At 42.4% G+C, this 14,354-nt stretch overlaps 1 protein-coding gene and 1 long non-coding RNA gene across 4 annotated transcripts in view; one reads left to right on the top strand and one right to left on the bottom strand.

The window, feature by feature from the left end:
- The window catches only part of SLC7A10 (solute carrier family 7 member 10), a 38,206-nt gene extending 31,914 nt beyond the window's left edge, over positions 1–6,292 (bottom strand). For both annotated transcript variants that reach the window (XM_086847094.1, XM_086847095.1), the window contains exon 1: positions 6,179–6,292. In XM_086847094.1, coding sequence (XP_086703220.1) covers positions 6,179–6,272 — 94 coding nt within the window. In that variant the 5' untranslated portion in view covers positions 6,273–6,292. The remainder of the gene's footprint in view (positions 1–6,178) is intronic.
- Positions 6,293–6,341: 49 nt separating this feature from the next.
- Positions 6,342–10,967, top strand: LOC147650819 (uncharacterized). 2 transcript variants are annotated; one of them, XR_015275222.1, is made up of 2 exons: positions 6,342–6,737; positions 7,265–10,967. It is a non-coding gene; the product is annotated as an uncharacterized LOC147650819 (long non-coding RNA). The 2 variants fall into 2 exon arrangements; XR_015275223.1 differs by having other exon boundaries at positions 6,347–6,721.
- Positions 10,968–14,354: the final 3,387 nt, after the last annotated feature.

The raw sequence follows: 14,354 nt of genomic DNA, 5'->3' as shown, positions 1-14,354 counted from the left end.
TGAAGAATGTGGGAACATGGTATCACCCCTAAAAGATCATGCCAAAATGCAAGAAACCTGCAAGAAACAGACAGTAGTGGAGTCACCATCCCTGGATGTTTAAAAAAGGACTGGATATGGCACTCAGTGCCATGGTCTAGTTGAGGTGTTAGGGCTGGGTTGGACTCGATGATCTTGAAGGTCTCTTCCATCCTGATGGTTCCTGTGATTCTGTGACCTCTAGCTTTCTTTTTTTTCCAAATGCAGGATTAGATCTCTCTCAGTAGTATGAACCTTTATTCCTATTGGGTACCATAACAAATTATGGATACTTATCAGCTTAAAAGTACATATGGAACTTGCACATGTAATTTTCAGTAGTTTTGAATCTGAGCCTAAGCCTCTGGGCTATATGGAAAAAACATTCACAAGTCCCTCAAAAATGTGTGGTTTCTCACTAGTAAGGTACATGTGCCATTTATCTTGAACAAAGATTGACTGCTGACTTTACTAAACCATAATTTGCATTTATGAGAGGACAACATACTGAATTACAGTCCTGTACCGTCCAGAGCTAGGTCCTGAACTATCACTCTGAAAAAAAACCCAAACAGCTGTGCATTTGTAAATACTTTGTGTGTTACATCAGTAAGTGCCATGTGGAACTAAATGCTCAAAATATTAGCAAGATGTGTAACAGATAAGGAAGGTTGACTCCTTTCTAAAGTGTTTAGAGGCTTTTTTTTTGGAGAGAGAGAATCACTGAAGTGTAATCTGTATTACTCTCACAAGTCACCAAACAAAAGTATGTCCTGAAACTTCAGTTAGCTATAAAAGTGAAATGCTCTCACACAGATTGAGAGAGGGAGAAAATTCTTGCTGTAACAACACTGCCTTCTGTGACTCCAGGCAGGATCACAGAAATCAGGAAAAATCATCCAGTGATGTGGGCAGTGGTTTTCTGCTGTTCTTTTCATACATCTTTCTGCTGCAGTCCTGTAATCTGGACTGTAAACTTCCAGTGAAGTCCACTGGGTCTGACTAGGAATGATCTCCTAATGATTTGCTATGTAACTTTATTAACAGATGGATCTGATTCAATGACCAAAACCCAGTCCACTTAAAAGCAATGGTGGCACATGGAACATTACCAGGGAGGATACAGCAAGCATTGTGCATTAATACCTATCCATTTCCACCTGGAAAAGAGGAATGTGAATGCTATTCCCATTCCATGTGTTCTCTTTCCCCAGTGTTAAGCTAGCAGCTTGCTGGATCCTGGACTAGGTTTCTGCTGATAACAATCATCTGTGGGATTTTAAGGGATGTTAAAATGGCAAGAGGCATTGTAAAGAGACAGCTGATTGACAGGCTGGCAAATGTTTTTTTGTTACTTGTTTTAAATGTTGTTCTTTTGTTGACAAGGAAATAAAATCACACTGGAGTGCTGCACTTGGAAGTGATATTTATGCAAATAAGAACTTCCATGTATATGCATATGCAATTATTTGTGTGTAAGTACGATGACAGGCAGATATAATGACAACCAAGGCAACTCAGCCATTCCCTTGATGGATTATCATGGTGTGGGCAGTAAACTGAACTACATACCAGGACTAAGGAAGCATCTCTGATGGAAGGAGGCTTTCCAGTAGGCATTCTGCTGAGACCATCCACTGGCTGGCTGAGAGATGTCAGCTATGGATGAAAGTAAGCGTGTGCTGCTGTCTGGGCAGCGTGGACAGATAAATAAACTGCAGAAAGTTACTTTCAGAACTAGCAAAAACTGAACATATTGCTCACTGGTCAGCTGAACACAGATTTGTTACTATCACTGGACCTGAATCAGGAACTAGTTTATAAGGATCTCACATCAGATTCGTGTGTGAGTAGAGTAGAGTAAGTACTGCAAGCATTTTTTAAGTAGTGCCAAGTCAGCTGATGCAGATAACTTGCCTGCCTGTGCTCAGCAAAATAAGGAGATGTATTTAGTTTTAGCTGACATATTTTATTGTAGTTGAATTTGTAAGCCTTCTAGTGGGTCTTATATAATCTGATATTAAATCATTCAGGGGTATACAACAGATTTTGTCATAATGCTAGTATGACCCTGTGGCTACTTTCATGCAGTTTTACAACTGCATAAATTAAGGTTTTAAGAGATGTTTAACTGTTTGTTTTATATAATGTTACTTGATCTGTATTAAACAGTCAAACAACCCCTTATACATATGTTATATATACAATTTGTTAAATATACATTTCTAATGTAAGAATGGTGAATTTTGTTATTCAGACCCAAAGAACCAGGCTGGTATCAGACATTAATCAGTCTGTACTTTCCAGTTCTGGTACTTTTCTAATGAACTATGGAATGTGGTAGAAGATACACAGAGACAAGTCATGGAACTTCTTACTTCTTAGCTTTTTATCTACACAGGCAAAACTCCAAGGAAGGCACTGTATAGCTAAGATGCCTGTGCTCAAAGAAAATACACATGCAATAACCTTAATTACATACACAGTTCTACAAATGAGATGTAAAGCCAGCTTTGTGTATGTACATAAAATAACTGTTCAATTAAAAACATCATTGATTTCTGTTCCTGATAAATAAAATCTAGTATGGATTTCAAACAATTATATACAACTATCTATAAGTTATTATCTAGGAGACAATAACACATGTATGTCACTACTTTTTAAGCTGTATCACTTCACCTAAGTATTGACAAGCTTGATTTGCACTGCACTTGAGTGCATTAGATTATTAATGTCTGGAGCCCATGAGAGATTTGTTTTCACTACATGTAACCACATTTGAGACAGAGCAGTTTGGGTGCCTCTACAGCTTGTCTCAGGCACTTTCCAAAAGTGCTCTTTCTGTGAGAGAGATGAATTGCCAGAAAGATTTGTTACTACTACTAAATACTGTTCAGTTTTACAGTCATTAACTACCAGTCTCTTTTTAGAGTTAAAAGGTTTTGTACTTAGTACTTGCATTTACATTAGGATGCTCACAAGAGCTGTCTTGTGCCACAGTGTGAAATAAATGTTGAAAATAGCTTTCTTCTCTAATTAGGCTTGTTTGTAAACAAATTTAAAAAATATAAACGAAGTAATGAAGGATAGACTTATGTTGTACAAAAACTAGGCTGCTGGAAAAGATCAGGAGACTGCTCTGTGGGGTAGATATATGAAAGACATATTCCTGATGGGTTTTTTTTCTGCATAGTTTTTGTTAGATGAACTGGTATTTCTTATGGCAAAACCTTTCAGACCTCTATAAAAGGAGGATAAAAATTTGAAAGGATGAGTTTTGTGAGTGCATTAAGACAGCATAGCAATTTATTGTGTTGATGAGTACCTCGGTTGTAAAAGCAGTAAGAAAATTGCCCTACAATTCAAAACATTGCAAGAAGATTGAGAAGGAAGACCTGTTTTCCAGGGAATTAGCACAGGATAGGGGAGCTTCAGGACAACTGGCAAGATCCAGGCTGTCTGTGCCCTCCCTGCTCCCTGAGCCAGTATGAGCCCCTCTTTAGCTCTAACAGCCAGAGGCACAGCATGTTTAACCTGGATGAAATGATGTACCTGCAGAGGTTGTTTTTATTCTCTTGGTTGCAACTGTGATGGAATGCTAACAGCTTACAAAATATGGAGAGATCCTGCCATTATTGCAATACTCTCAAATAGGGTATAATGGTGACCAAGGTGCTCCTACCCCCAAGGCTTCCCTTTCACTTCATGCCCTTGCTTTCTGTGTTAGCTCCCTAGCACAATCAGACTCCTCAGCTCTGCAACTCATATGCCTTATTTTAAACAAGCAGAATTAGAATACAGAAGGCAACCACAAATTTACTAATCACATACTTATAAACTCATATTTACAGTATTTTTCAAATACTCCCTCATGTTTCCTCTTAATTACTAGAAGATTATAATTCTCTATATCCATCCTGTAGCTGATTAGAACTGTAGAACAGTCAGCTAAACCAGAACAAAGCTATTACATTCCTATGTCTTCTACATACCACTTTGTTACAGACAACTTTGATACGTGATGTAATTTCCTGCATCTGCACACAAACAAATTAAACTAAAAAATAGAATCCTATGGCTGTGTTTCAAATGTCTTCTATGAAAATAGGGGGGAATTTGCAGGAGAATTTTATGTGGCAAAGCAGATAACCTTCTCTAATACTTAAACCACTTGAGAATACTACAGTTTATCATAAATGTCAGTGCTTTTTCCCTGCTCACATATCCTTGATTAGATGAGAGGCTATTTCACAAGATTTATTTTGGACAGGCATGACATATAAGAATTCTGCTTGTAAGATCTTGCAAATAAGGTTGATGAAAGGTTGACTGAGAGAAAAGGGTAGCAGTCTCAAGATATCATTCTCTAATACCTAACAAATGATACTGATGCCCTAAATCTTCCCTATGGCCAATAGCAACTCAGGGAATACCTAACCCTGGAAGTGCCTTACCTACAGCAATGTGCAGCACTCAGTTCTTCACTCTAACACAAGGTCATCTGTGCTCCACTGAGATCCAGAACCTAGATTTTCCCCTTAAATACGCTGAGGAATTCAAAGTAAAGGTATCTTTTATATGTAGAAGACATCATCCCACAAACTGCAGATACAGATTTTAGTGTTTCACTATGGGAATGGACTGAAATATTTTCCTTTCATGTAACAGCCATCAGACATAAAGGCATACACGACTAAGAGCATAAAATTGCAGTAGGGCATTGTGACCACCTATAGGAAGCATGCAGTGAAGTCCTCTTCCTCAAGCTTGGTGACATCAATCACAGAGACACATTGGGGTGTCCCAGCCAATTCTGCTACTGAGCAGTGTATTCCCATGGATGTGGCAGATCCTGCTGTGCTCGTTGTTACCTCTCTGTGCTGGACCTTGACACAAATGTCACTGCCAGTCTTGTCCACAGGTCTCAGTGGTAACAGCTGGGTCTTTGAGGCTCACTCACTCACTCAGGGTTAGTACAGGCTGCTTTTACTCACCTGGGCAAATCCTCTGTGAAAAATGAGGTTCACATATTTTTTATATAGAATTTAGAAAGTTTAATAGAAAGACAATTAGGAGATAGAAATAAAGTAAAATGTACAAATATGGCCGGGTGTCTCTGCATTCAGCCAAGAGAGCACACCTTAATAACGAAGGATTGTCCCTTAAAAACAGAGCCCTATTACATATTCATAAATTCTCATACATAATTCAAACATTTCTCTTAAGTTTTAGATGTTTCTTTCTTTAGTTTTAACTTGCCCCCTCCCTAATAGAGCAATCTTCTCAGCTCCATTCAGTCTCATACTCTCCAGTAACAGAGGTGCAATAAATTCCTCCCCTGGAACACTGGTCACCACTGTCTTCATCTGGACAAGATAATCTAAGAATGCAGGGGGAGTTATTATCTTTTCAGTCTCTGGGTTGTATAAACAAAAGTAGTTTTTGCTTTAATATCATGTTATAGCCTAACATATATATGTATTATACCACTATTCCTAAGTTTCATCAATAACAGAAATATAAGGAACTGTATTAATACAACGAATTTTTCTAACCTTATACATATAACATTCATTTCAACATTTGCGAAAAGCCAATAATGTAATATGCATTATAACATCCTCCTTGCCCACGCTTGTCCCCACATGTGCAGCCCCGCAGTGATGGAGCACCCCGAGGGCTGAGCCCCGTCTGTCCCAGTTTCCCTGGCCCTAGCGGGGGGCAGCCATGGCAGCGGGGAGCGGACAGCGAGCACCGCTGCCAACTGCGGCCGGACACGGCTCTCCGAGCGCCGCTGACAGCCCAGGCTGCGAGCTGCCCGAGAGCTGAGAGCCCCGAGCGCAGATAAACCCATCTAGCTCATTCAGACGCACAAGTCAGCGCCGCAGAAGCCTCAACAGCTCACCGGCCATCAGGAAAAGACTTTAGGAAACTTCAGGACTTCGCGTTCAGCTGAAGGACTGGGCAGAGGGGGCTCCCCGCAAGCGGCACCTCAGCACAGCCCGTGTGTTACACCGAGCCGAGCAGCGCCACAGCGCGCTGTCACCTGCCCGGCAGCGCACACCTGCCCGCGCACCGCCACACCGCCGCCTGTCCCGAGCCCCGTCCCCGGCAGCAGGGAGGGGAAGGGGCTGTCGGCGGGGCGCGGCGCCCTTACCGATGATGATGGCACAGGCGCTCACCAGCCCGATCTCCTTCTTCAGCGCCACCCGCTCGGGAGCGCCGGGCGCGCGCTGCTCCCCGCCGGCCATCGCTGCCCGCGCTGCTCTGCCCCGCCGCCCCGCGCATGCGCGCCCCGCGGGCCGCCGGGCGGGGGAGCCGCGCCGGGCGGGCCGGGGGCGGGGGGCACGGGGACCCCTCACGGTGGCCGTGCCCGAGGGCCGCCCTCAGACACCTGCGGGGGTGTCCCCAGGGGCCGCAGGAACAGCAGGGCCACCGCCGTGCGGGGAGGGCTGAACGCCGAGCGCTGCGCTCGGACTCTCGGCGTGTCGGGCAGCGGGTGCTGCCCCGCACCACGAGCCAGCCTGGCGCCGTGCCGGGGCCCCTCACACAGCCGGCCCCGCACCGGCTCCGCCGCCACCGCCTCCCATCGGGCTCTGTCAGTGGAGACAGTGCGATAACGTAAAGAACAAACATTTTCTTGCTTGTCATCGATCCCGCCAGAGTTAAAACCAAGACGGTGATGCCCAAGATTGGCTGAGTTCCGTACTTTTCCCGTTAGTTTCCCCGCTCCTCCTTCCCACGTTGTTTCACGCCTCTGAACGGATCCAGCTCCAGCCCGTGCCTTCACCGGCTCCTCCGCACCCGAGGGGCTGAGGGGCTGAGGGGCTGAGGGGCTGAGGGGCTGAGGGGCTGAGGGGCTGAGGGGATGAAGGGATGAGGGGATGAGGGGATGAGGGGATGAGGGGATGAGGGGCTGAGGGGCTGAGGGGCTGAGGGGCTGAGGGGATGAAGGGATGAGGGGATGAGGGGATGAGGGGATGAGGGGCTGAGGGGCTGAGGGGCTGAGGGGATGAAGGGCTGAGGGGCTGAGGGGCTGAGGGGATGAGGGGCTGAGGGGATGAGGGGCTGAGGGGATGAGGGGCTGAGGGGCTGAGCGGCTGAGGGGCTGAGGGGCTGAGGAGCTGAGGCGCTGAGGGGCTGCCCCTGTGGCCCCCGCGGATCGCTGGGCCGGCTCGCTGCTGACAGCTGCGGGTATCTGCCAGGGAGCTTAAGGAAATAAATGTGTTCTTTTCTCACACAGGGGATGGAGTTTAAATGTTGGGATCTGTGTCTGTTTGCAAATCATATGCTCTGTGAACAAACTGCCTTCACAAGAATGTCAATGAATGAGGTGTCCTCTGCTCTCACATCCTTCCCAGGAAAGCGGTCACAGCTCCATGGCTCAATAAGTGTTTGGACAATCCTCTCAAGCACAGGGTGGGATTGCTGGGGTGTCTGTGCAGAGCCAAAAGTTGGGGTCAATGGTCCTGATGGGTCACTTCCAGCTCAGCATACTCTACAATTCTATATGACATCAAAAAGCTAAATTGTAGCTTGGGAACCAGTGCTTTTCCCTCAGGTTGTAACAGCCAAGGGTTTATTGATGGAAATGCCCAGCTCGTTACTTGTTTATTAAAGAACACCTTCCTGAGACCTTTTCTGTGTTGAGAGAAGACCCCCGTGTAGGTGACCTGTTCTGAAAATGCATAGGTTAGAGAATTTTCATAAGAAAATTATGTGGTAACTGACAACGTGCATCAGTGGGGCAAACACTTCAAGTGGAAATTGGTTGTGGCAGGCTGGAACAAGGAATGTCTGGTTTTTCACCGCAGTGGAGGAAGTTGGGAAGTTTCTGTGGTGGCATCAATCTGATTTTCTTTGACTTTAGAATGAAAATTATGACCTGACAATGGGTAAACCTTTTGAGAAAATCCATGGACTATTCTTAGAAAGCTGATAATTGCAAGTGATTTTACTTTATACTGCTGCTTTAATAGGAAGGCTTACTGATTTTCAGAGGCTGAGGCTCGTTTCCTACGTTGATCTACTGCTCTGTTTCTGAACGAACTGCATCACTGCACCACTTCTAAAATGTCCTTTTATTGAATTACTATGTGATTTTTATAAGAAACTTTACTAGAAGAGTTACTTTTTTGACTATATAAACAGTACTACTGCTCTCCTTTTAAAGACTAGGAAATATATGCAAAGACTGGAAACAAAGTTTCAGGTGTTCAAAAGTAACCTGATGTATTAGGTCTTTCTTCTAAGTGCCTTAAGTGCTTGCTTCATAGCTTTGTTTTTTACTTGTAGCAACTTGTATATTTTAGTAAGTACCCCTGAAAGTCTCTACATGTTAGCCTTATACAGACATTATAATATATTTTGGGAAAGTTTTCTATGATAGTCCATTTCTTCTGTAAAAGCTAAAAAAAGTCTTACTTTGAATGTCATTAAAAAAATACAAAAGTCAAGAAATATGTGAATGAATGGTGTTTCTAACTCTACTGAGTTTCAAGAACCTAATGAAATTTAGCCTCAATTAACCTTCACAGAAAAAACACACAGTTTGTTAAATTAATGACCCTTAGAAGGATAACACTGCACTTGTTTTCTTTGGCTGTGGTAAAAATGTTGGTTTGCTCCAAAGCATGTGTATAATCTTTGTGGTATTGTGAGGAAGATAGAAATCCAAGTCAGCCCTCTTCTCCTGATTAGTGAGCAACAGAGCATGCTGGCCATGGGTTGATGAAAATGAATACTATAATTCAATTAACTCTAATTATCTTCAAATCAACTGATCAATAGCTGCAGGATTTCTTTATTTCTTTATTTATTTATTTTTTGATATTTTGGCCAGCTTAGAGGGCTTTGCCAGGGAAAATGCTAGATATTTGTACCTGTGTGTACTCTGCCTGATGATAACAACTATTTTGTTCTGTAATTGTTCTTTCTTACTGAAAGCCAAGAGGAACAACTAAGTGACCATACCATACATTAACAGGTAATTAGAAGGAAAAACCTAATAGAAAAGCTCCAGAAATCTCTCTTTAGTAGTCAACAAACCATTAAAGCTGTGAAAAGCAGAGGAACCTTAAACCATTTTATCTTGCTATGCAGTCTCACATGGGGAGCATTTTGAACAAGGCTAAAAGAGAACTGGAGAACCATGGGGTGAAACCAGTAAAACCTTTTGCAGCAAAAATATTAACGAACTGCCACATGTCACTGTGGTTTAGAATGGCAGGATATTGTCTGTAACACCTTACAGTTTCAGCACCAGGTCCTGGTTTGTGAGTGTCATGGGGTAGGATCCTTGAGGGCAGCATTGTGCCCTCGCCTTTGTGGCTGGGCAGGGTGTGCTTCCTGGGCAGCTGTGCTTCCATGGGCTTTTGACACAGCAGAGCTTTATATATATAATAAATTTATATAATTCTTTATCCCCTGCCTCTCTATAGCCACCGGCCGCCCTGCAGCAGCCAGGGAAGCAGGGGAGATATTATAGCCTAGAACAGAGAAACGAAACCGAGGCTCTTTCCCTTGCTGAGATGGAAGTTCAGCTTTTATTCTTGGGATCCCATGGAGGAGAGCAGGAGGAAAAGAAAAGAGGAAGAATATTGATAAGCGCTTCTTTCTGAAGGTGGGAGGAAGAGAGCGGATTACATTCACACAGCCAATAAGGAGAAATGGGGAGAAAGAGATAAGAGAAACTTACGTTCTACATTTTGGGAGTACATTCTCCCAGGTCATACCATTTTTTCTAAATGCATTACAACAAGAGCTCAGCTACCTGTCCAAACAGGGACCTTAAAAATTCCCGTTTGAAGGGAACTGTAGCCTTGCCCTGAGAGCTGAAATTACACTTTTTCTCAAGATACTTGGCATTATTTTCATGGGTGCTTCTTTGTGGCATCTCTGACAGAACGTACTTCCTAATGCAGCTTGTGAGCAGTTTAGCCTGGCTGCTCGGTGGGCACACGGGGTTTTGGGTGCAGCTGTGGTGATGAAGGAGGATGGTGGCTGTGCAGCAGCAGCAGCACAGTCCCTACCACGAGACTTGCTTCATGCCATATGGATTAAAGGTTATGGGCAACGGGGTGCAGCCAAGAAATCTGTGCTAGTAACTTAATTTAGGATTGTAGTCCTGGACCCCTGTAGAGAACTTAATTTTTCTCATTAGTCCCTGGACAAATTCTTTCCCTAAATCCATATAAAGAATGCTGATTTACTGATTCTTTTCCCAGGGTGTGCATAATAATTTACTTTCCTTTTCAAAGTTTTAAGTGTTTTACTGTTGCTGAAGGATTAAGCAGGTGGCTGTTTACAACACAAGTTTTCAATATGCCCACATCCATAGCAGAACACGAGTGTAAAACAGCAGTGAGCCAGAAACCTGTTGGAAAAGACAGCAGTGACAAAGGTTGCCCACATTAACTGCCAAAAAACGCTCTTTCTTTATTTTCTTCCTTTTTTTTTTCTTTTTTTTTTCTTTTTTCAGGCTGAGTGCCTGCCTGCTACACTGTGTTTTTTGCATGAGGGTGAAGAGAGGACTTTTCTCTATTTGTGGTAGTGTTGGCTTATTTAGGTTGCATATTTTGTCCTATTGTTAATATAGTTTGCAAATAAGCAAGTCAGAGGGCATGTAGGTTCTAATTAGTAGTTATCTGAGGCAACTCTCAGAGCAAAAAACTAATTTAAATTGTTTTGGATCTGAACATACTGTATCTACTTGAGTGACAAAACGTTAGAAAGCAAAAAAGCCAAAGTTCTTTGTGGGAAGGCAATTGCTGCATAGCAACTGCATAGAGAGGATGCAGTGAAGCTTGAATGTATTCTCTTTTGTTGCTATTTTTGTCCTTTTTTCTTCATGTTCTGAAATGTACAGAAATTATTGAAGTTGTTGGAATGAGTTATTTCATTCATTGCTACTTATGCTCTAAAATAAAAAGGAAGCAATTAATGCAGTTTGAGTTTTGTATTTTGGGGAGAAAAAGGGAAATTTAATATGCTATTTGTGATGCTGTGATTGAGTTTTCAAATGAATGTGATCTTTGATATATGGAAAAGAAGCAAGGTTAAAGAAATATAAAGATTCTCCATGATAGCAGGTATTTTTCCCAGTCTCACTCCAATTTTGTATCCATCTAAACTAAATCTGTATCCATCTAAATCTAAACTAAATTTCTGTTGTCTTATAATAAAACCAACCTACAAAACCAAAACTTACCACAGTTATTAAAGCATAATTCAACTTTGCATTTAATGGGGTCCATGAACAGCAGCTGGGAAAGAGTTACTTGGAAGAATAACCCGTTTGTTGTGTATCATTAAATAAAACAGTGGGCTGGCTGATTTAGCAAAAGGAAATTTGGAGAGTAATGGGATTGTAAAGGGTTCCTTAATTGCTAATAAACTTGTGAATAAGGTTTTCCATGTGGTGTAGTGTCTGTGGAAAGCTCGTACAAAATGTAGGAGACTGATTTTAACTGTCCTATGGATGTGCCCTGCAGGGGCAAGGGGGACAAGTGCAGGGGTTTGGCCACCCTACAGCTGAGAGCTGATTTGGGCCTTTGGGGTCCCGCTGCAAGGGGATTGCTGGTACTCTGTGGAGTACAAACAGGAGAAGGCCACCCCTTAGTGGGAACAGGGAGGGACCCATAAGAAGCCTTTCCACTTTAATGTGGATGAATCCCAACAGGTAACTCTAAATCAAGCCCAGGTGCAGGTGGATCAGTTACTTGTTGAAAGCATCCTACTCTCCATCACCTTTCTCTATTGTATTCAGTCTCTAAGACAAAGGTGGAAAACGTTGTCCTTTCTATTTCTAGTACTGTTTTCTGTTGTACATCTGTTTTCAGGAAGCTGTAGCAGAGGAAGATGCATGACTATGTGACTCCTGTGTGACACCCCAGTACCTACACAAGAAAATGAGGGATGCATGTTTGAAAAGGCAGAATCTTTTTCTCTAATTCAGTAAAGCAGGAAAATGTCCAGAGTAGATTTTATTGTAGAGTAGGTTTTATTGTAGATTTTATTGATTACAGGGAAGCTACTCTTCCCTGTTATAAGGGCAACAGGAGAGAGGTTCCCTCAGCTGTGGAACTGTTCTGACATTGTGCTAGAGGCTCATGGAATCAGAGACTATCCTGAGTTGGAAGGGACTCCAAGGGATCATAGAAATCCAACTCCTGGCCTGCACAGAACACCTCTGAGAATCCCACCATGTGCCTGAGATCATTGTCCAAACGCTTCTTGGACTCTGGCAGGCAATGGTGCATACCTTCTGAATTCTACCTTGTATTGCATTTGTTGGCCATTGGGAAGAGGCACAGCTAAGGCTGAGTGTTTGCACTGACTGATGCAATGGTTCCACGACCCTCTGTAGGATATGGGAACTTTAATTCCGTAATTTAGGAATCTCAGGAGATTCTATAGGCAGTATCACTGTGTTTTGAGCTCCTCTAGCAGGAATGTGGGTCTAATACACAGCAGGGGCTTCCTTAGTGTTCATAACTCTGTAATTTCTAGAAAAGACAGTATTTCGACAATGTACAGAAAATTCAAGGCCAGCTGCTTCACATCCTTTGAACAGCACACTTTTATCTGTAGATTCTGGTGACTGGAGTGTTTGCTATCTTTTAGGTAGATAATTCTTCAGGTATGCACTGCTAGATGCTTAGATACCATTAGACACATAGATATTTGTGCAAAAACTCTGTTTCTAAATTTCCATCCATGTGAAACGAGTCATTTAATGTTCAAATTCTATCCCCACTTCGAAGACATTTCATGACAACTCACAAGTAGATGAGTGTAAGTAAATTATGTGAAGAGCTATTTGTGGGTTGTTGATGAATGAGGTTTCTGGAGGCAGAGTTATTGAAAGAACCTAATTTGAATTAAGCATTGGTTCATTTTGGTATGTTATGAGAGTACATTGAAATAAATGCGGGGTGAAAGGGAATGAAAGGATCAATTTCAGAATAAGCACTTGTTTTATGCATCTTTTTAAAGCTCTCTGACAACACTGTAGTATTTCAACATTTCACCACTAGCAAAAGAAAAAAGATTTTCTTAAACCACCAATCTAAATTGTGCCTGTTGACTCAGGTATTTAGCTTGAAGTTCACTCGAACTCTTCACATCCTTTACAGAAAGAAGAGAACCACCAGGTCCTTTTCCTCTTCATTGCTACCTACCCTGTCCTTCCCTATTCTGCATATGTATGTTAGATCCTTTCTTTCTTCTTGCACCACTTTTTCAGCTAAACATCACCATTTCACCAGTCAGCTGAGATTGTCCTGAATTGGATCTCATACTTCTGCATCTGGTGAACCCATGAATTGTAATCTCTGTTTGGTCACTCAAAGTGAATTATACTGGTCCCTGGATAGATTCCACTTAGAAATTTCTTTCTGATTTGCCAGTGCATTTTGAATAATCCAGAAGGGCAGGGTTTATTATTATTCTTTTTTTAAACTTGTTTTTTTAAAACAATTTTTTTTTTAAACTTGTTACACAGGTACCATGACAATTAAAACTCGGCTCTTGTTTAATATCTTCTTGCTTTTGTCAGAGTTAAAAGCTCTAGTTTAAAGAAAGCTAGTTCATCTCTACCATTTCCTGTTTGTCTGCTGCAAGAAGTTCTCTATCAGACATGGAAATGCACAATTCACATAATGCCCTCCCTCTGCAAACTCTTGTCACAGAAGTGCACTAGATGGCACTCTGGATCTGTATTTTACAGTAAATGTGATCTCAATGGCCTCCTCTGATGATTATTGTAAATACTTACTTTTTGAAGTTTGGCATCTAAGTTTAAGATTAAAATTACTGTAGCAGTTAAAATCTTGTGTAAGTGGGTTTGGATTCATGTTGTTATTAACTTCCCCCAGCTGCCCACCCCCAGTAATCCTTCAGCATGTATTTGTAAAGCACAGTTCTATGTATGGCACTGAGGGACAAATCCAGCTGTGTGAGGGCAGCTGGGACATGTTCCAGTGTTGGCTGTGTGATGCACTTGTGTATCCATGTTGGATGCATGAAGAAGCAAAATAGGAGGAGCAGAGGATGGGGATCATCCTGCCGTGTGTTCTGCCGGTCTTAGGACGGCTCAGATGTAATTTGAATGAAGGCATGAAGCTTGATGAGGTCAATAGCTATTACCACGATCCATAGGTCTGTAGAAAAGGTATAGTCTGTGCTAAAGACTTCAGATAACATTGGTTTTGGTAATGGCATCAACTCTGGAATTCTGTTTCTGATTGTATTTAAGCTGCCTAAAACCATAGCTACTGCTTCATTTTGATAGCATCATGTGGCCCCAGCTTGGATCTACTGACTCTGCTCGT

This window comes from Cyanistes caeruleus, chromosome 12 (assembly GCF_971803275.1).
Source record: "Cyanistes caeruleus chromosome 12, bCyaCae1.hap1.1, whole genome shotgun sequence".
NCBI classification, from domain to species: Eukaryota; Metazoa; Chordata; class Aves; order Passeriformes; family Paridae; genus Cyanistes; species Cyanistes caeruleus.
The sequence above is the reverse complement of the archived record's forward strand: the minus strand, read 5'-3'. Positions and strand labels throughout refer to the sequence as shown.